The following is a 22,160-nucleotide window of genomic DNA, read 5'->3' as shown; positions in this document are numbered from 1 at the left end:
AGAGGTTTTGGATCAGAAATTTTAAAAAAAAAGAATAAAGAAATTGTGATAAACAATTTCTCCTTGATTCCTCAGGGATCTGAAAAGACACGAGACCTTGGGCCTGCCATCAGTTTTCAATCTCTTTTTGCTCAATTATATTCTGTCTTTTAATGACACCCTTTCCTACCTCACTGCCAAGAGAGCTATTCCTGATCTGCAGAAAGACTGCAAAAGACTAAGTTTCAAAAGCCAGAAGAGAACATCATGCTGGTTTTACTTCAGCCAGCAGGTACAACCCAGGCACTGGGGATGCCTCAGACCAATATGAAACATATGAGCAAATATTAATGCTTCTGAACCTCACATCTTCCCCTTGCCTTCTATTAATTTTTGTCTCCCATTTCAAAAAACAAGCATTTAGAATTCAAACCCGATTTTATAAGCCACATTTTTCTAATGGCATACCTCAGACAACATTAAAGCTAAATGGAGTCATATCAGACACCATGAAGTTTTTATTGCCGAGACAGAACACAGAAAATTACATTACATCAGGCACTGTCAGACAGCTCACAATAAAATTCCCAGGCATGTCTATTTATCTCACAGTGGTTTTGTTTGCAACCTGCTTACCCAGATTTGAATTGTACTTGGACCCTTCCTTAGCACCTGTCACCATCCAGGTGTTTTAAATAAATAAAAAATAAATAAAGGTGTCAATGCCACTCTGCAAATTAGGAACTGTTAAGAGATGAGCAGGAGGCAGTAACATGCAGTAACAGTTCATGGGAAGTGGGTGGCAGGGCCAGGACCATGGAAAGGTGCCATGGCTGGCACCCCAGCCCTGGTGTGCTGACAGAACAGGGGGCCCAGCACATTTTTGTTTGTGAATGGCACATGTGGCTACAAGTTAAAGGAAGTGCCTGGAGCAGCTCCAGCCAGGCAGTGCTGGGGCAGATGGGGGAAAACCAGCACCAAAACCAAGGACTGAGAGCACAAGGCCACCCTGGCATGGGAGGAGAGAAGGCAGGGAATGCACCAAACCCCTCAGCATGGCGTCCCCATCAGAAGAGTGCACAGGCAGCACCAAGGGCAGCACTGGGCTCACATGGACTGATGGTCCATTCAGAATGAGAAATCTCCCTTCACACAAAGATGAGGGGCATTCCTGGGTGATCACACACAAAAAAATCTCCTGTTACCACCAGCCTGAGAAATTCCCTGGGCCCCCTCATCGTTCTGCATCCTGGGCCACATTTCCCTTCCCGTGCTCCCTGCCCTGCAGCTGCAGAGGGTTAATGGCTGAAACAAAGCACCAGGGCTGGCTGGAGCAGGACAGAACTCCCAGCCTCCCTGCCACATCTCCTCATGCCCACAGCAGCTCTGCCACTGCCACCACGTGTGATGCTCCTGAGGGAGCCCAGCTCCCCCGAGAGCCCTTCAGGGACAGGGCTACCTGGTGGAACTCTGGCAGCAGCCCTAGGGCTCTTTGCTGGCTACAACATTTCTTGGAGGTACAAAGAAGTGACCAGTGCCAGCTCCTCTGCAGACCACACCTTTTTGTCACCCTACTGCAGATGATGCCAGACCTCTGATATCTGAGCATGGGACACCCTGACAGGAGCCAGGGAGCATCCCTGTGTGTCCTGTCTGCCTGGCAGATGATCCAGAGCACTGATGGTGCTGGGCTGTGGCTATTCCATGCCTATTGTGCAGAAATCCTGCCAGCACCCAGCTCAAACCTAACCACCAGCTCCTTCTGGGCCACTTAAATGGCTGCACAGTCCCAAAGACACAGTGGGCTGCCCTGCAGCTGCAAGCACCTGAGAGCCTGGCACCAGGAGGATTCCTAGACAGACCCAGCTCTCCAGCACAACACAGGTCCCTGACGGGGAGTGAGTTCAGAGCCATCAGTACCCTGTATTAGCATCTTCCTTATCAAATCAAGGGACTTTATTGCAGATGATAATCTCCTTTGGCATTACTTAATTTGCTGCCTTTAATCACAGAGAGCAGCTGGTCATGTAAACATTCAAATCCATGAATTAACTGCTGGGTCCACACGGGAGCCAGACAGAGCCCGTCTGTGTGTCCCAGCCAGCTCCTCCTGCACCTTCATGGTGCCCCCAGCATGCATGGATGTCTGCTTAAGTAATAACAAGGACTTACACGGCACTTTCTGATTATTAAAGAAACAATTTAACTCCTTCATTGCTTTCTCAGCAAACATCACAAAAGAATGGCTCTTCTCCCTGGCAGGCTGGCTGCACGGGCTGTGCTGGGGCACCCAAGGGAAAGGAAGATTTCAGCGACTGCCCCGAACAGAAAAACAAAGTCAGGACATTGTTTGCAACTGGATGTCATTACAAACAGGAAGGGTGTCTTTTCTCAGCACGGAGCTGATGGAAGCTCCAGACACGGGAGACTCCTTGGAGCACACAGAGCCGGTGAGTCATGCACGGCCTCCTCTGGCTGGGGGCGAGGGCAGCGCTCGCTCCATGGGCAGCAGCAGGGATGGGGCACGCCGGTAAAATCACCCCCGACAGCTCCAGCTGCCCCCTGGGACTGTGAAACCCCCACCAAGACACGTGCAGAGCAGCTCCAGCCCGTGGTTACCCGACACGAGCAAACAGAACCGGTCTGTCCAGCCGTGCCAGCAGCCAAGTGCACTAACTCTGACTGACTCACAGGGGCACTGTCAGCACTGTGAGCAATCCCAGAGGTGCTTCTGATAAAAGAACCCCAAGCACATTTGTTTTCAGAATGCCCACCGTTTCCTTCTTAAGACTTTCATGATTTTGAAGCAAACCTGATTTGGGGACGATGCAGGTGAAAGCCTCTGAGTGGTAGAGGATGTATGCAGGCACAGGAGGGTGCACATCTGTGCACATCTGCATGGCCCATTTGAGCCTGCCTGCCCTTCCAGACCTGTGGCAGAGCAAGGGTCTCTTGTGCCCCTGCCTCTCCCCTGACCCACTGCCAGCCCCACACAAGGGTACATCAAAAACGAGCATGAGAACCCACAGCAGATCCTCGAAGCAGATGGATTTTTCTTGCTTCCTGTGGTTACCTGTAAGGGTGGATTATGGGCACAGCCTCTCAGTGCCTCTTTTGCCCAACTTTGTCACTGCCCAACTTTGTGCTAGTCAGCTGCCGTGGGGAAAAAAGCCACCCACTGCTCAGAGCCTCTGCAATAGCAGCAGATGAAGGGCACCTGCTTTCAAAAATGGATTGGTTTGTTCTCAGCTCCTGAAGCTTCACCATAGCACTCCATAAATCCTGACAAACCTTTCATTTTGCTTTCTCTTCCACAGCTACTGTTGCTGCAGCAGCAAATCAGGCACCTTGAACTTCTCTTTTTTTCTGCTCAATAACATCCTGGTGGTATCAGTGAAGCCAGTGGGAAGGAGCTGCCTTCAGTCACACGTCTCATGCTTCTCTCAATCATTGCTTCCCCCTGCCTAAAAAGGCACCATGGCCACCACTGATGTGGGAAGGTGAGAAATCAGCCTAGAGTCATCCTCTGACACACTCCAGCTGAGCTCAGCTCACCTGACAGTGACAGGGGATGGGTGCAGGGGTGGGAAAAGGCAGGGGACCATCAGGGAACTGCACAGGAGGGGCTTCTGAAGTAACAAAAGGGGCTGGAGGCATTCTGAGAGGCCACAATGAGATGCTGAAGATGTAAATGCAGTCCCGGGGATGCCAGAGGCACTGGGCAGCCAGAGATCCCCCTGCCCATGGGTTCATGTACAACTGTGAGGGCCTGGGGGTCCCTTGCTGGCAGTGGAGGGGTTGCTGTGCTGGGACACCCTGGGGCCCTGTTAACATCTCCAGTGCACCAGGGGCTCTGCAGGGACAATCAGTGCTCCAGGGGTTCCCCTGATTCTTCTGGGTGCATCTTCAGGACATCACAATGAGAACAGTGTGCTGATCTTTAGCCATTTCAAGCTTGATTTTAAAAGCCAGGTTGGCTTTAAGAAGCTGATCCAGTTCTTCTCCCTGAGAAGAATAGATGTATTCCCATGCAGGCTGAGGAGGGACTACAAGATTTGCCCAGTGAGACCCCATACCAGGCTTGGGCCCCAGTTACATCTCCTTGCCTACACCAGGCTGGTTCAGGAGCCAGCTTTGTCCTTCCTCTGCAGGGAGCTGAGGGAGAGACAGGCAGTTACCTTCTCACTTTTCTTCTGCCTTAGCCCTTGTACTGAGCAGGATGGACACCACTGTCTTTCCAGCCAAGAGGGAGAGACAGGACTGCCATTGGGGTTGGGGTTGAGCTGCTATGTTCCCTCACATCACCTCTCCTCACCACTGCTCTCCCAGGCTCAGCAGACAGCCAAGGACTCATCATCCCTTCCCACTCCATCTAATGGCTTCTCTTTACACCTACAGACCACAAACATTTGGGCTTGTTTTTGTAATAGCAAGTGTGCCATCTGGCAAAACAAAATCCACTTCCCCCAAGCATCTCTGCAAGGCAGAGGTACGGAATGTGACTCCTTGTGGCAGCATGGCGGCAATCCAGGGAAGGGGCTGGTGCTGCCAGAGGTATCTCCCAGGCTTTGCATCCTTCAAGAAGTGGGCACTGGAGAAAAATACAGTCAGAAACAGCATCAGGAAGCCAGAGACTCAGCAGCCCTCTAAGCTGAGTGCTCTCCACTACATAACCACACTACAACTTTGCATTTTCCTACAGACCTGGTTGGTTTTAGAATAGAATTAGAAGGGAAAAAGAAATTGTGTCTCCCCAGAATGGTCTGCAGTCTACACAGACTCCTGAGAGAAGCAGCTTTGAACACTCTAACAGAAATCTCACTTTTATCTGGAGATACTTATTGTTGTCCTCAGGGGCCTGTATAAAAGCTGGGTATTTGTTATCATTATATTACAAGAGTTCTATTGTGAGCACATTGCAAGGGTTCCATATTGCTAGAGTTCTGCACCTCCTTGATGTTTCTTGTAGGCAGCTCCTCTAGGCACTAACTCCTCCTTGTCCTCACAGCAGCCAACTGACTCCAGTTCCCCTCAGCCAACCAATCCACTCTTTTATAACACTCTTCTGATTGGCTACAGCTGTGGCCTGTTAAAATCAGGCTTGCTCCTAATCCTTAATAATTAACCCAGCTGCAACTCTTGAGGGGGTAAGATTACATTCCATACTACCTTATATTCTATCCCCCTACAGGAATTGGCATCATCAGCATTGTCTTCTCAAAAAGGCAGAGCTTGTCTCAGCCCTCACAGAGTGTATCTGCAGGTACTTTGCCCAGGATTCCCAGTTCCAGACCCAGAATGGTCTCCAGCCACATCACCAGCAGACACATCCTCCTGTACGCAGATGGGGAACCACAAGGAGCTCCTGCTCCTCACCAAGGGAACACTACAAACTTGGTACAAAAACTGAAGGAAGGGGAAGGTGAGGATTATTCTAACCTAACCTGTCACTCACACTCACACACCTACAAACACACATTCACATGTTCACCAAAAGGTGGCCAGGGTGCCTGTGTGTGGCACAGGAAACAAGGGACACCCACTGACAGCCCTGGCATCCCTCCTCATTGACAGCAAAGAAATGGGTTCTGGGACACATTTTTCACATGCCTTAAGAGTCAGTGGTAATTACAGGCTGACCTTTATCTCAGCATCTTGCTTACCCTCCAAAAACCCTAGGAAAGCTGCTGCCTGTTGCCTCCTTTCCATCACTTTGGTCATCTTATCTATTCCTTCCTCTTGGAACCACAGGAAGAAAAATTGTGGTGTGACACTGCTCCTGTTATCAGGGAACCAGTCCTCTGCTGATGAGCCATCTGTGCTGTGGTCTTATCACAGCCCAGACCTCCCAGTCCTGACACAAACCACACATCCTGGGGTGTTTACCCATTTCTTGCTGCCAGTCACGTCTGTGGCCATCAGCACGGGCCAAAGCATCCCTTCCTCTAGAATTCCTGCCGCTGTTTTCACACACACTTTCCCACCCACACTCCATGCACACTACCCTTAGCATTTCCATTGAGTTACTCCCACCAAGGGCAGGATTCCCATCATAAATCACATCAACACTGCTAGCAGATTTTAAGTGCAAGCCAGCCAGGCTAGGTCTGACTGCTAGCAACAAGCTGGTTCATGTTTAATGGTGTTCTTTGCCAGTGTGGATAAATGGTTCCTCCAGGCAGCTGGTTTCTGAGCTTCTCAAGGTGATGGTACCACCACAGGACCATAAGCAGCCCTCAGGTCACCTTCTCATGCCTGGGCACTGAGATGGGCCTGGGGGCAGCAGGCAGTACATGAAAGTCTGCAGGGAACATGTGTCAGAGCAGCCAGAGCACCCATGAAGAGGCCAAAGAGAGAGGTGCAAGCTCTGGGCCATGCCTCAGCTTCCACATGCATCCCCAGCTGTGCTGCAGGGGCCTGGGATGTCCCCATGGATGTGGGGGAGTAAGCAAGCAGCTCTGTGGGGTTTAGCTGCCAGCTGCAGTGAAACCATGACACCCAAAAGCCAGGTGGGCCACGGAGTCCTCAGCAGTGCACGGCTCACTCAAAGACAGCTCTCATGCCTGGGACAGCAGCTCACATGAGACTGAGCAGCTCTGGAGGCTCTGGCAATGGGAAAAATGGAGCCAGCCTACCCAGTCTCATCCCAGGGAAATGGCAGGTCTCATCAGGAGCTTGTTGCTGCCTCCTCTCCTGAGCCCAAGCCAGAAGAAATCACCCTCACCTCCCGAAGGACACAGTACTCTGGTACTCCATGAAATGGCACTGGGTGGCAGCTCCCAGAGCTGGAAAGATTGACTCTCAGCTATCAGTTCAAGCTAACATATATATCACACCTTCCCCTGCAAAGGACAGGGTCTTGTAGGCCAGACTAACCCCAAGGACTGCTGCTACTGGACATTTGGTGACCACTGCAGACTACAGAGCAAATCTTTAATTATCTGTGTGCATGAAGGCCAATGCACAGAGTGGAACTGTGAGTGTCTTCTGCTTCTGCATCCTGAGGGTGCACTGGTGTCCCTGATCCAGGACACACTAGGAACACCCAGCTGTGTCCTAAACTGGGCTATGACAGAGCCCTGGAGAACTGAGGTGATGCCTGCTTGTTACCTGCGTGACAGTGACAGCGATGAGCTGGGGAACTTCCCAAAGAGTTACACGGGCAGTGCCAGTGATGGAACCCTGAATGGATGTGGCAGCTTTGAAGCTGACACCAATTGTCCATCACTCACCCACATGAAGCTTGTGCAGGCACAAAGAAGAATGATTTCTCACAAACTCATGCCTGCTGTCTGTTAAAAAAAGCCACAGAGAAACTCAGGTACATCCAAATATCTACTTGTTTAAAAAAGCCACAGAGAAACTCAGGTATATATAAATATCCACTTCTGGCCATGCTCAAGTCATTCAAAGACATTTTCATGAATCTGTGATCATTATCCTCATTACAAAAACAGTGTATCACATCAAGCCACAAATCAAGGCATTTTGTTAGAAATAAGTAAATAAATGGCTACATAAGTATCTCAGACAAGGTGGATTTGGATCCAAAGCTGTTTTTGTTTTTTCCTCTATCAACTTCCCACAAAGAAGGCAGAACACAGCTAGGGTGACAGATGAAAGTGAATGCCACACAGCACCCAGGCCTCTCCATAAATGCCAGGTGCCATCTCTTCCTTGAGGAAGAAGGAGAGAAAACAGGGACAAGTAGCCAGGAAGGGCTCCAGCAGGCAGGACCATCTGCCACCAGCCCTCACACAGCCCCAGTGAGCTGCGGGGGCCAATGCTCAAGCAGAAAACTCTCCTGCCAGCTCCCATCGCAGCACAGCCCCACTGCAGAGAGCTGCTGGATGTATCCCAGCCTGACTGACAAGATAAATGTAAAATCATGAGCAGCAGCACTCCTTGGGGCAACCAGCACAGGCTGACTGAGCATCACCAACCTGGAACAAAGCTGGGGAGCAAAAGCCTGAGCACCAGGGAAGCAAAGCAAAATCTCCAAAATTGTAAGGCTGGCACAGCCAGACAAACATCTCCAGGTTCAAGTCTCTCTGCACTCCCTATAAAGTGTCCTGTCTTTACACATGGGGCACAAAGTTATGAAAGTGAATATTCACCTGGACAGCTTTATCCCTCTTTTTTTAGCTTGAAGCATCTCTATCCATCCTGCCAGTTAGCAGGGATAAGAAGGGGGTACGCTTCCATACTTGAGTTTTATTTATGCAAACTTTGTTAAATTATCATTGTGCCCTTCTTTACAACTGTAAGAGATACACTAAATCTACAGAATGACTTTTTCCCAGTCAAGCAGCCAACACGTCTGGTCCTACAGCACCTGCAGCTCTCTGACCAGTGTCCCAGACACAGAGCAGGGAGATTCTCCAGCTCTGCTGCCATCAGGATTTTGCTCACATTCCCAACACTCACAGCCCATTCCCACCAGGACTCTCTGACTGTTTCTATTCTCTTCTTCTAATCTGGAAAACAGCATCAACACACAAACCTAAAGGCCCAAGCAGTGAAGCAAACATCTGGAAGGCAGACACCTGGCAGGGGTCCTCAGCCATGCCTGGCACAGCAGCACAGATTCCATCTTATGCAGGAGGCTTTAGTCAAAGTTCTTCTGTGGTTTGAGAAGCAATGCAGGCAAATCTTAAGAAACCCAAACCTCATTTGTGATACAGAAAAACCCAAGAACTTACTCACTAAACAACCCTGTCCATGCACTGCCAAACACCTGGCAAGCTTCACCCACAACCAACTTTTTTACAGCAGGCCCAGGGCATTTACCAAGAAGAAGCTGCAGGTGTAACAAGCACCACCCTAGCTTTAAAAGATTCACAAAGTGACTGTCGGTTGACCGAAAACCCATGCTGGGAAGCTGATGAACTAAATTCAGGCAAAGATTAATGTTCCAGGGGCTCCAAATCCTCCCAAGGTTTTTGTTGCATGTTTGCAACTCCAGCTTCAGGGTGAGCAATCCCTTGTGAGAGCTCCCCTGTAATTGGATGTATCCCAGCCTGGCTGACCAGATAACCAAAAAATCATGAGCAGCAGCACTCCTTGGGACAACCAGCAACTGCAGGGCAGCCTGTCCCCTGCAGCCATGGCCACCCTGGGGACAGCCATGGCTCTGCCTGTGCAGGTGAGGAAATGTCTCTTACGTTCTGCAGGGCGTCCTGGTACTGCGGCAGTGAGGAGAGCTGGGACTCAGAGTGGTACGGGGACAATCCTTTCCTCAGAGTCCGCAGGTCCCCCGTGCTGGACTGCTGCAAAGACAACAGAAAACAGGACATGTTAATGGCAGAAAAGAAAGCTGGGCCCTTCCTGATGTCCTGGCTTTTCCCATGACCACATCTGTCCCCTCTTTAATTCTCCCTGCACCAACAGTGACAGTGAACACTGGAATAAAATGCTTTTTCCATTCTAGGCCTAGAGAAAACACCTGCAAGCAGCTGGAGGTGAACTGTTCAAGGTCTGCTACATTAAGTGATACAGCAGGAAGGCATTTTTATCTAAGTTCCTACATGCTCAATAAAAAAACATTTGTTAAGAAGCACATAAAAAAATATTTTTAAGACTTCAGATTAAATTAAAATCAGCAAAAAAATCCACAAACCCCAAACAAACAAACCAACCAACTAACCAACCAACCAAAAAACTCACCCAAAAAACCCACACCAAGAGACATTTTCTAGATTAAGGCTTTGTAAACAGTGCTACTATCATTCACCTAAGCTTGCAAAATTTGTGTTGACAGGAATAGTTTCTCATTTGGTTACAAATTTGTAAGCTTGAACCCACAGGTCTTAAACATAGTCAAATAAATGAAGGTGGTTAACATGACCCTAAAAACCAGATAAATGCAACCATCAGCCTGCACTCACAGGGGAAGGAGCACTGGGTGTTAGGAGGACTGAAAAATCACCCTGGGACAAAGTTTCTGCCTTGTGTTTTTAACTCTCTGTGATCTTGAAATGTGAAGAATGAGAAGTGTTTCTCATTTATAAAAGTGCACCCAGAAAAAGCCAATACACAAGCAGCCAAAATCAAAGGTCTGGGAGAAGATTCTATCTTTATCACCAATAAACATCTCATTAACTTTTCATATTTTTAGCAGTATCAAGCAGTGCACTGTCCTCTATTTTAAGGTTTAGAAATCATGACCTTTCAGATTTTTATGCTCTATTAAGACTTTCAACTGCCATTTGCTACAGAAATTATGTTTTCTACTTCAAAAGAACCAAAGAAAAATCATTGGGGCAATAAAATTTAACAAGAAATCTCATAAATCGTATCAATTGTATGTAAAAACCTTACAATAACCCAAAGGCCTGAACATAACAAGGACTTTGGAGACTGTTGTCATGCACAGATCTCTGGAAACATCAGAAACATTTCCATTTCCTGCTCAAAGAGAAGAATTAATGCACTCTGAGTGGATACATTATTTTCTATCAGTGTCATATATATTTTCTTGTAGCTACATGGCCTGTTTTAGTTGATATTCAGCTTTGGCTTTAATTCAAAATGCTGTTTTCTTAGGTTAAAACTTCTACAGTGACCCAGTGCTTTCACAACCATTCTGGAGGCCTCACCCTATCAACTTTCCTTTTACAAGCTGTGAAGAGAAGGGCAGTTCTCAAGAAAGCCATAATGAGAAATGGATGCTAGTCCTGTGTGACCCAATCTGCTGGGAGCTGCAGTGTCTCACATGGAGTCAAGTGATAGAGAATGAGTTCAGCATATCAGATATCTGGGATTCCCCTGAATTTATGAAGAGAGAAGATGTGGCCTGTATTTCTTTCACATTTCACAACAGAGAGTCAGAAAGAGAGAGATCTGAAGGAGATAACTCCTTCTGAAGCTGAAAAGTGACTGCTGCAAAACCGAGTTTCCACTATTCCTGGGAGGTATATGATTTCAAAGAAAGGTTAGCAGGTCACAATTGAAGATGATAAGAAGACTCTTAGTTTACTGGCAGTGTCCCAGGCATGTGATGTCTCTTGGTGGTTATCCTGGAAGGATTTCACCTTGGCTGGTTGTGCTCCCACACCCCTGCTGTGTGCAACCCCTTCTCCACTCCTGCGTGTGTGTGGGGACACAGCAGCCTCCTGGAGAGGTCCTGGCACTGCCACCCACTGCTTTGGGCTGCCAGCTCAGGCACTCTCCCCTGATATCTGGGATGAAGGGGCAGATGTGTGGCCAAGGGAAAAGCAGAACAAAACAGCAGAACCAAAATGTGAGGTTGTATCTTTGCGCTGGAGACCCCAGGGGTTGCAGATCCCCTCAAATCTCTGCTCCAGAAGAGTGTGTGGCCTCAGCAGTTTAGAGGCCAGGGGTTACTCAGACTTCTGAAAACCTCACTGAGACCTGCAAGATGGCACACAATCGTGGGGCACCAGAAATGTAAAAACAGGCCTTAGAAAGAGAGATTTGCTGGACATTTGCATCCCAGAAACTTGCTGGTTTGCCCCAAAATCCAAATGGGTTGGTCTACATTGGATTCCCCACGTGTTTCATCACATTATAGCTTGTCCTCACAGAAAGCCAAAATGCTTTTCCCAGCTAAGGAAGGGAGACAACCAAACCAAGTCCAGACAACACCCAGTATCCCACTGCTGTCACTAAACCCACACTAGTTTAAATTAATTTAATTAACTGCCCTATGCTCCTGCCTGGAGAAAAAGTCTGCGCTGATTTCAATTTGGCTTAAATTGGTTGAAATTGTGTTGGTAAATACACAGATACAGTCAAAACTCTGCTCTAACAAGTGTTTATAATGGATTAGTTCTATTGCTTTTTTTAAAGCAAATCCCATTTAAGACTGCACTAGCGTGTGACAAAACCATTGTTAGGTTGTTTCAGTGGCAGCTGATTATGAATCTGGCCTAATGCATTCAATTTGATGGAAAGATTCCCACTGAGTTCAATGAACATTAAAACAAGCTCTTAATTAAAGAACAGAAAGGAAAAAGAGAAAAAAAAATAGGACAAGAAAAAGAAAAGACATCTAAGAAATAAAAACGCTGAGCAGAGATCTCTCCAGAAGAGGAACAAGGTGTTTGGAGCAGAGAGTGGGTTTGCTAGTGCAAAAAGAGTCTTCACCTGCCATTATTTATAAGACATCCCTGTCAGAGATGGGCAGAATAAACTTCTTCCTCCCACTGTCTGTCATAAAGCCTCTTTCATGAGCCCTGCGCTCAATGCAATTTTCCTTCTATATTTTCTAGAAGTTATTTGGGAATGTATCTTACTTTATTGCTTGTGGTTTTTTACAATAGGCTACCAATCACAGCTCTGCACTATTTATCTTCCCTGTACTAAAGGGAAATGTGTGTTTTTACACCATAGAAAGAAAACTGCTTTTTCTCCCTTTCTAAAATTAAAATGCTGCAGTGACACATATTCAACAGACCTCCCTAAACATTTGCACATTCCTTGGGCTTTGCTATCAGTGTTGGAGCTAACCAGGGAAAGAAAGTGAATCCCTCATTAAAAAGCAATATGACTAATGATGCATCAGAATGAGTAGCCATTACTCCACTTAAACCTAAATTAAAAATCCTGGTATTTGCATTGTCAATTCACTCACAAAATGAAATCTCTTATTACCTTACCCAATTTTCATTACTGAGATGTAAGTGGATCCCAAATTGCTTTTCTAGTCAGAAAGACATTTTAAAAGTAGAATCCCTGATCATCTCTGTTCATCATCATTGCTGGAGATTATCTCAACTAAAGGGCAACATATCTATAATAAATTATCCTTCAGGTAAAATCACTTCACATTTCTGGAGTTTCAAGAAATTTATCACCAGAATCATTTTCATCTGAACTAAAACTCTGTGGCAGCACGCAGTCTCAGTCGAACTTTTATTGGAACTGTTTCCTGAGCTGAGGAGCAGAGACAGAAGGAGGGACACAGCAAAGGAGACCAAGTGAGAGCTCAGGAGACTCACACACCAGTCCCCAGCAAACACCAACAACTGGCCACTGACTGCTCCAAGAGTGGCTCTTGCTCTCTTACTGTCAGTATTTTTCAAACCCTAATTTCATCCATAGTTCACAGAAAAAAAAAGAAAAGATAAAGCAAGCATGTCCTGACTTTCACAGTGGTACAAAAGTGCAAGACCTGCCCTTGGTCCTGCTCAGCACTTCCTGATGAGCACAGGGACAAGCCTGCAGAGCCAGCACCTTCCCCTGGCAGCACAAACCTGAGCCACACAGGGCCAGCACTGGCACCCCACCACTGTCACTCCAACACAATCACTCCTCAGCACTCACAAAAAATGACAAAACAGTTATTGATCAATTTTTCAACTGGGCAGGACTTCAGAGTGACCCAGAAGATACCACTGGACCAAAGCCCAAGACCTTTCCAGCCTGTTATGAAACAAATGCACACAGGCCTGTCCCTCCCACCAGGGAAGGGAGTTTTGTCTATTCCCACCAGTGAGAAAAGAGTAGAGCCAACAAACCAAGTTTTTTAGTAAAAATAGACTGAAAAACCAACTTTTTTTCAGTGTAGAAAACAAGCAATTTGATGGGTGGAAATGGATATTTTCCATAACAAATAATGTATAATTTTAAATGCTTGAGATAGAAATTAAAGTCTTGGTGCTTACCAAAGACTAAAATTACATTAAAAAAAAAAAGGCAAAACAAAACAATGAAAAAACAGCAAACACTTGTTCCTATCAAAGCTTTCTATCCTGCTAGCAAAGAGAAGAAATGGTGGCCTCTGACTTTTTGACCTGCTGTGCTGAGTGATTCAATTGAAAAATAACACAAATAACACAAGAAGATGGATGGTGTTTGTGGTATTTTAAGGTCAAAGTACTACAAAGAAACATTTATTTTCCTCTTCGTTTCTGTCCAGTAAAGTCAGATCAATGCTGTGGCCATGTTGGACCAACTATGAAGATAAAGTGTTGAAAACTTAGAGACAAGTCAGACAAATTATCTTTTCTGCTACCCTTCAGTATTACTTCTGCTAGAAGGGAGAAAAAAGGAGACAAATATTTAATTCTGAAATACTTTGATGCAACAAAATGGACTGTTCTTAACATAAATTAAATACAGAAAGAAATTTACTTGACAGAAAGTTCTCAGTATTTATGAGAGATTAGCAAAAAATGATTTCAATTAGAATTATGTTCTGAAGTGACCGTGGAAAATTAAAAAGCAGCACTGTCAGCTCCCAGTAATTCATGAATTAGCATTCAAAACAGGGTTGTTACATAAGTAGCCTTTAATTGAAAACACTTTTTTTCTCCTTTCACATAAATTCTAACAGATGAAGGCTGAAAACAGATTTTAAAAAGTATTTAACCATAAATGATCAGTTTGACCCTGTGCCCTGTGGAAATATTAAAGCCTTCACAAAGGGTCACAGCTTCCCTTCTCCCCCTGGGCTGTGGGGTCATTTGGGAGCCATTTGGGTGTCTAAACACGGGCATCCTGTGCCTGAGCATACCCGAGGCAGCCCTGGAGACCTGGCAGAAGTGACAAAGAGCTGCTGGAGACAAAGAGCATCCTCCAGCTGCAGGCAGGAGCAAGGAGGGACAGGCTGCAGGCACCTGAGGACCACAGCTCTCTCCACCCCTTGGAAACTCATTTCTAACCTCCTGCACTGTGAAAACTTTCTCTCCTGACTTCTTTCACAAGCCATTTTTAAAAACACACAACAAAGCACCAAACTGAAGGCCCCTTTCTGTTTACCTCTGGGGAGTATAAAGGGATGGCAAAATGTGTCCAGAACAGAGAATCAAGCATACATGAGTCACTGACAGCAGACTTCCCAAAGGACTGTCATTTCCAAGGGTTTATAATAATCAGCCTCATTTTCCTACAATGCAGACCCACTTGCACTAAGCTCAGGAGACAGCGGATTACACACTGCACCTCTTAAATGTATTAATATTATATCTGCTTTCAACACAACTTTAGAAGAAATTATGTAACAGCATGAAATGCAAATAGATGGAAAGGAATACTGCAAGGAACTCAATATTGACAAGAGAACATGCCCTTATTGACACGAGCTTAGAAGATTTTCTTTGGACAAATTATTATGCCTCACCATCACCCAGCCCTGTGACAGACAAGCAATTTCCATTTCTCAGTGGCTACCTCCCCTTTTACAAAGCACAGGATTTCCTTCAGCCATCATTTAAAAACATCAGAGTGAACTTGGTCCTCAGCAACAGGGCAAGGGCATCACACCCTGACCATGTAAGCCCATAATGATCCTGAATTATGATTTGGGTAATTCTCTGTATGGGAAAAAATGCCAATATTAAAAAAAAAAATTGCTCTTATTTCAGATTTTAGTCTCACCCATAAATCTTGGATGTTAGATGGAAAACTCTGTTGAGACCTTGGCTTTTGATTATATACATTTGTGAAGAGAAAAAAAAATGCAGAAGGTTTTATTTCAGCCCACTGTGTCAGGCTGCCTTCATCTTTATGGACTCTTGCACTGCCCATTACCTGGATTACTTGTCTGTCACTGTAATATAAATTCTTAACCTACCAGCAACAATACTCTAAACCATAATTGTTCCAGTAATTGAAACTGCCTCAATTTTGACACTCAACAACCCATTGTTTGCAACTGAGTAATTAAATGTAAGATTTAGCTCAAGACCTTTTTCTGTTATTTCCTGTAGCAGTTTAGCTGAAAGTGCACACTTCTCTTCACATAGGCAAATGGCATTGATTTGAACTTGGCCAAAACACAGATATTACTAACCAATGTCTTTTGCACAAGAACAGGGCAGAAATAAAAATAAATTAGTGGCATATTTATGCATTCAGATGATTAAAAAATGGAAATCACCAACATTAGCAAGTGAAGCAATAGAATAAGCAATCAGAGCCCTAAACAATCAGCAGCAGTACTAAAGGCAGCCCCCCAGTTCCAAAAAGCTGCTTGTGGATACATTAGCTCTCTCTGCCTTACTGAAATTTCCTGGGAAGCTGTTGCACTCAGCCAGCTAGAAGGGAACAGAAGAACATTATACATGTGGAAACTTAACCCAAATAAAGTTATTTTATTATCTTGAAAAAAACCCCATATCTTTACCACAGGTGACCAAAGGTCTTATATGCAGGTGTCAATATTGAGTTACTTGGTAAGACAACATCATTATCTGAACTTCAACCCCTTTCCCTATATTCGTGAATGAAGCCTTGTGGAACCCATCTGCACAAACACTAATACCTTACTATCCAGATTCAGAGCATGGTGAACCCCCCAAACAGCTGGTAAAGCTTGATCACCTCACTCTTCTTCTCAGCTACCACACTCCAGCACACCTGCAGAGGTCAGAGGCACTATCAGAGCACACAGCCCTGTTGTTGTGGTGTTGTGAGGGTTCCCAGGATGGGGTGAGAGATGAGACTCTGACTCCAAGTTCTTAGAAGGCTTATATTATATTATATTATATTATATTATATCATATCATATATACTAATACTATACTAAACTATAGAGAAAAGAGACATCAGGAGGCCAGACAAGAATGATAATAAAAACCCGTGACTGACCAGAGAGTCTGACACAGCTGGACTGGGATTGGTCATTGATTAAAAACATTTTGCATGGAACCAATCAAAGATGCACCTGCTGGTGAGCAACCTCCAGGCCACATTCCAAGCAATCAGATAATTATTGTTTACATTTCTTTTCTGAAGCTTCTCAGGAGAAAAATCCTGGTGAAGGGATTTTTCAGAAAATATCATGGTGACACCCTGTAACAAGGAGCTGGCCCAAGGCAGAGCAGTGATATTTTACTGAGCTAAAGCAAAGCACAAACACATCTCAACACACAGGAGGTGGTGCAAAGCACCTGCCTTGCACAGCTCTCACAGGGGCACCAGGCAATGGGCCCTGATTCTCAGCACCAGGAGGGATTAGCCCTGTCAGGCAGCCCTGTGCCCCAGAGAACATCCCCTATCACACAACCTTGCACAAACATTTCCCCCTTATCTCATTAGTCCATGTTTTAGTGTCTCATGCACCAGGAATCTGAGGGATGGGCAATTTCACTGTGTGAAGCTAGCAAATAATTGAATTAAGGTTCAGTAATTGCAGTTATCACTACAAGACATTCAGGCAAAAATAAGCTCAGCATAGCACATATCTGACTTTAAGTATATGTGAAGAGTCCCATTAGCTTCAGCAGCATTTATCAGGCAAGTTGGAAATCCCACACATGAGAGTGCAATAAAAAATCAACAGATTTGATTTTGAAAGAACTCTGCAAATAAGGAAAAAAAATTAAGGGATGAGATTAAAACTATTTAACATCCTCCATGTCATGCAATAATATGAGCTTTCTGCAACAGGAGAGATTAAATTCCTTTACACTGGTTCATATCCCTGTTGTACATGCAACACATCTGGGGATCACTTGAACTGGTGACAAAGGCTTTAGGGGATAAGGGTCTGTCAAACACCCACTCTCCTGATTCCCTCTTCAGTATTCAGCCAGGAGGTCACAAGCACAGCCTCAGCCATTTTTAGTACTTCATGTAGAATTGGAAATGTATTTGGGCATTGTGCCATGGCTGGATTGTGGCCATTCACAAATGTAACACAGGGGTGAGGATCCCCACTTCTGCCTAGGCTCTGACTTTCCCCTCACATCATGATCTGTGTTCAAAGAAGCTGGAGGGGCAACCAGATTTCACCTGGCTGCATTGGTGACAGCTGGAATTCTCTATTGTTGGGGGAGCTAACAACTTTGGGAAAGGCAGGAGACAGTCGGTAAGAGGCTTAGCAGATTCTACCATGTAAAATCATTCTTGGAAAAAGACTTATTAGCATCTCAGTGGGGTACAGGATATAAAAGCAGTGCAGGTTTCAAACCTCTCCATTCTCTGTAGCAACTGAGGTAGGGAACTTGAGTACACTGCTAATATTCAAGAATGTCTGAATTTTTGTCCTCTTGTTTTAAATCTGCAGAGAAAGATCAAGCCCATAACTCACAGGAGACTCAGATAATCAGTTCAAACCAAATTGCAGTATATAATTATAATCACACAACTGGCAGGCTTTGCTCAGGAGGATATATGAGCTGGCATGGCTGAGAGATCCAAGTATCACAGCCTATAACCCAAACAGAAATGCAGCTCAATAGTTAACAAAGCCAAATGGAGCTATAGCCACTGGCATTTGGTGCAGCCCAGGTCTGGTCTGTGGCTTGCAGGGCTGGAGTTTCAGAGTCACAGATTAATAGAGCTCATCATGGCCCATTAGAACCAAAATCAGCATCTTTACTGGGCGTGCCAGCAGAGAAACTACAGAATGCTGCCCCAGCTCCTCCAGGGAAGTAGATGTTGATATGGATGTAGTTTCAAGCACAGCTCTGGACCATCCCCCAGAGCCACCTTTCATTTCCTCCTGTCAGCTGCACTCCAGGCAAGGAGGCTACAGGGAAGCACAGCCCCTCCTCCCAAAATCACAGCCACAGCAGTGCTGCTGGGCTGCCCTCAAGGCAATCCCCACATGCCATAAAACAACAGAGTTGGGAATGAGATAAACAAAGTCCTGAACCATCTCCTGATAAAGCAGCAAAGGTCCCTTGCAGGATTCAGCTCATGCTGGGCACCCAAATCTCTCCCCTCTGGAGGAACTCAGATATTCCAAGCTCTCTGCTGAACCAGGACTCAAGCAGCCAGGGAGAATCAATTACTGCCAGTCTCAATCTTTTTGAGTTAATCTGAATATTCTTTAAAAGTCTCTTATTAAGATTTAGATTTACATTTTTGGCTTCATGAAAAACAAAACAAAACTGAAAGTCTTGTCATAAACTTACAGTTTTGAGTAAAGAGGCTTTTTTGTTCTCAAAGCAATGAATGATTAACATCCTTCCCATTGTTGCCCAAGTAGTTTTCGGATGTCAGACTCTGAATCTTTCTTGATCTGGGCTTGAATTTGGCATTTTACTCATTGAAAAAATCTGGTTTTCAGCCTCTGCAGTTATTGCATAGTTTCCCCTCAAGACATTTTTCAGTACTTCTTAGATGGACAGATCACTGAGACTCTGTGTACTTTGAACTTCTCCACATGTATCAAAGACACAAAAAGCTGCTTCTTCATAGCCTGATCTAACTGCAATTAAGAGCTTTTTCCCTGGCCCTGTCCTCATACAGAGATAAAAAGTGGAATTTAGTGAAATTATTACAAAGCTGGTTAAGCACAGGATATGACTAATCCTGTATGTCACAGCTGGAGGTTAAACTGAGCCTCATTAAACCCAATGTTCTTGCTTACCCACAACAGAAACAAATGGGGCATGACAGAGCTTTGCATGTGTGCATCTCTCTCACACACTCTCTAACACTGAAATTCAGCTCCAGCCCTTCCAAAATTTTAAGTTGCAAGAAATTATATGATGGTCTCAAATTTGTAAGAGTGAATCAACCCAGCATGTCTCTTTCTATCTGTTAGTTGACTTCTGGATCCAGATCTTTTGAATTATATTTCCTAGATTTTTAGGGAACTCTATTTACATTCTCATAAAAATCCCTGGATGCCACAGGTGATAACCCCCAGAACACACAGTACACCACCCAGATTTCATTACAAGTTGCAAAAGCTCATTTCTGTCACTGATCATGCACTTCAGAAGTGCATAAATGCACTTCTAAATATTTATTCAGAGAATATTTATTTTGGTAAGTAGCAGCTCAAATCTCTGATGTCCAAAGTAAACTGAAGGAACTCCACTATCTTAGAGGGCTTGAAGGTATTTTGAACTGCTCCTATAAAAGTGTGCATTTCTTATCTGGGGAGGAAAAACATTTTATTCAATAAGTACATATTGTTACTTACATCTCAAGTCAACTTATTGGATAGCAGACTGGTCAGATCAGTCTTGTTATTGTAATTCATAGAAGAAGTGAAATGGAACACACTTGGACATTTGTAGGGGGATAGAATATAAGAAAATAAAGGTAGTATAGAAAGTAATCTTACCCCTAAGGAGTTGCAGCTGGGCTAATTATTAAAGATAAGGAGCAGACCTGACTTTAACAGGCCACAGCTGTAACCAAAGAGAAGAAGAGTGCTATAAAAGAGTGGATTGGTTGGTTGAGGAGGAACTGGAGACAAGTGGCTGCTTTGTGAAGAAGGAAGAGTCAGTGCCTGCAAGAAACATCAAGGAGGCATGAAACTCTTGCAATAAGGAAACACCACTGTGGGACTTTTGCAATATAATGACAGCAGAGATTGATTGACTTTGCATGCTATGTTGGATTATTTTTTTAAGTTTCTGCTTCCACAACTAAGGAAGCAACATTTGAGGGATTCTGTTATCATATTTTGCATTTACACATGTAAGCAATGCAGTGCATTCTCAAAACTATATCAAAGTTTTGGTCTCAAGAGAGAAGGTCTCTGAAAATCTTTCTTCAAGAGTTGTACTCCAAAATGCATGGAGTCCTGTAGGAATTCTCACCATTTACTTGAAAGGAATATTTGGATGTGACCCCAAATACGAATCTCCTTTTTCATTACTTAAAATTAATATGCAGCTAAACATTGAAACACTGACTAAAAATGGTAATAGAGTAACTGAGGGCAAATCCCCTTCAGTATTCTGAATTTAAATGGAGACCAACTGCCTGGAAAACTTTCATGTCTGAGTTGCTCTGTATTACCAAAAAAAAAATCCTATTTCCCTTGTGAGACCTTAAATTAAAGCAATTATACTTATCCTCCTCACACACAAACAATAGGCAGGCTTTGGGGAAATCAGACAGGTTTGTAATTTTGTTCCTGTCGTGGTGAGTGTGTGCAGTGCTCCTGGCACAAGCCATGGCCTCAGACAAACCTCCAGAGCCAATTCACAGAGAGGCCCAAATGCTGAGACCTTACAGCACCTCTGAGAGCCAGAGGCAACTCTGCAAGCAGGAACTGTTAATGGCAGACTTGGCACAGAAGTGGCTGATAATAAAATAACAGGGGAAATTGCACTCTGACTCTGCTGAAGCCAGCCAGCACATTGTGGGCAATTTCTTTTTCTCCTCCTTGGGAAGAGGTCAGAATGGCATTTCTCTCCACTGAATGGCATTTACATCTTTGTTCTTTGCAGTGCTAACGATTGTCAGGCTCCTTTTGGCCCTGGGGTCCAGATTTTCCCTCTTGTTTTCAGAAGGATGTGCTGGAAACTGCCTGCTGAGTGCATGGTTGTGCCAAAATCCAATTTGCCCAAGAATTGTGGCAGCCTGCAGATGCTGTGACCATGGAAGTTCCTTGCTCAAACACCTCAGCCCTGTTTCAATAGCAGTGTATCAGGCATTGCCTACTATCTAATGAGTTAATAATATCTACCATTCCTACATTAAATTAGTTAATATTTTATTAACTCATTTAGCTGCAGCCTTTTAATTCAGGAAAAGCATGCAATTTCTTAAAAGTGAGACTAAGAACAGTTTTCAAGAACTTGTAGGGATGCTCTAAAGATCTTCCAAGGAAACACTAAATCCCAGGCAGCTAGCAGGCTGAACTGCTGTCAGGTGCTGCTACTGAAGTCTATTTGGCAATTTTAATTAAATACTCATAAATCTCAAGGGCTGTCACTCCCTAGAGAAGAATTTTTTGTTTCTGCACCAGGGGACTTGTGAAAGAGGCACCAGGACTTCATTTTCAAATGTCCAGTTACTTGGAGCCTCACCTGCCCAATGCACCTGGTTTCTATAAAGCTGGGTGTTTTGAAACAAAGCTGTGTAATGTGCCCTGAGCATCTCTGAATAGAAAAATGCCTCTGGCATTCCTGCTCTCAAGGGAAAAGGTAGACACAGCTCAGCAGAGACTACAAACCAAAAGGAGTCCTGACAGCCAGCCCATGGTGCACAGTACTTGGTTACAAGGAGAGAAAAAAGTGATGAGCCCACACAGCCTAAAAACTCCAGTTTTAGCTAGAGTGTGTGTGTACAGAATGAGCTGAAAATGCAAAATAATGTGAAAGAATGGCCAGAAGTTTGTTACCCTTATTATCTCTATAATGTATGCACTAGTTATGAAACTACCCAGAACTGACCTTTGGAGCTCCTAAATGTTGTAAATACAGGTCTCTCTAACCTTAAGGGGAAAGTGTGTAATTAAAAATTCCTCTTTGTTCAAGGGGCAGCATGAAGGAGCTTAAGGGGTTTATTTTGTGCTTGGA

General features: G+C 44.7%; 1 protein-coding gene across 1 annotated transcript in view; it reads right to left on the bottom strand.

The window, feature by feature from the left end:
• The window catches only part of CCDC85C (coiled-coil domain containing 85C), a 112,688-nt gene that overhangs the window by 17,442 nt on the left and 73,086 nt on the right, over nt 1–22,160 (bottom strand). The window contains exon 3 of the mRNA XM_071426501.1: nt 9,144–9,248. Coding sequence (XP_071282602.1) covers nt 9,144–9,248 — 105 coding nt within the window. The remainder of the gene's footprint in view (nt 1–9,143; nt 9,249–22,160) is intronic.

The sequence above is a fragment of the Agelaius tricolor genome, unplaced genomic scaffold (genome assembly GCF_023055355.1).
Source record: "Agelaius tricolor isolate 1412-34295 unplaced genomic scaffold, bAgeTri1.0.p SCAF_5, whole genome shotgun sequence".
NCBI lineage: Eukaryota > Metazoa > Chordata > Aves > Passeriformes > Icteridae > Agelaius > Agelaius tricolor.
This window is presented reverse-complemented; position numbering and strand designations above follow the sequence as displayed.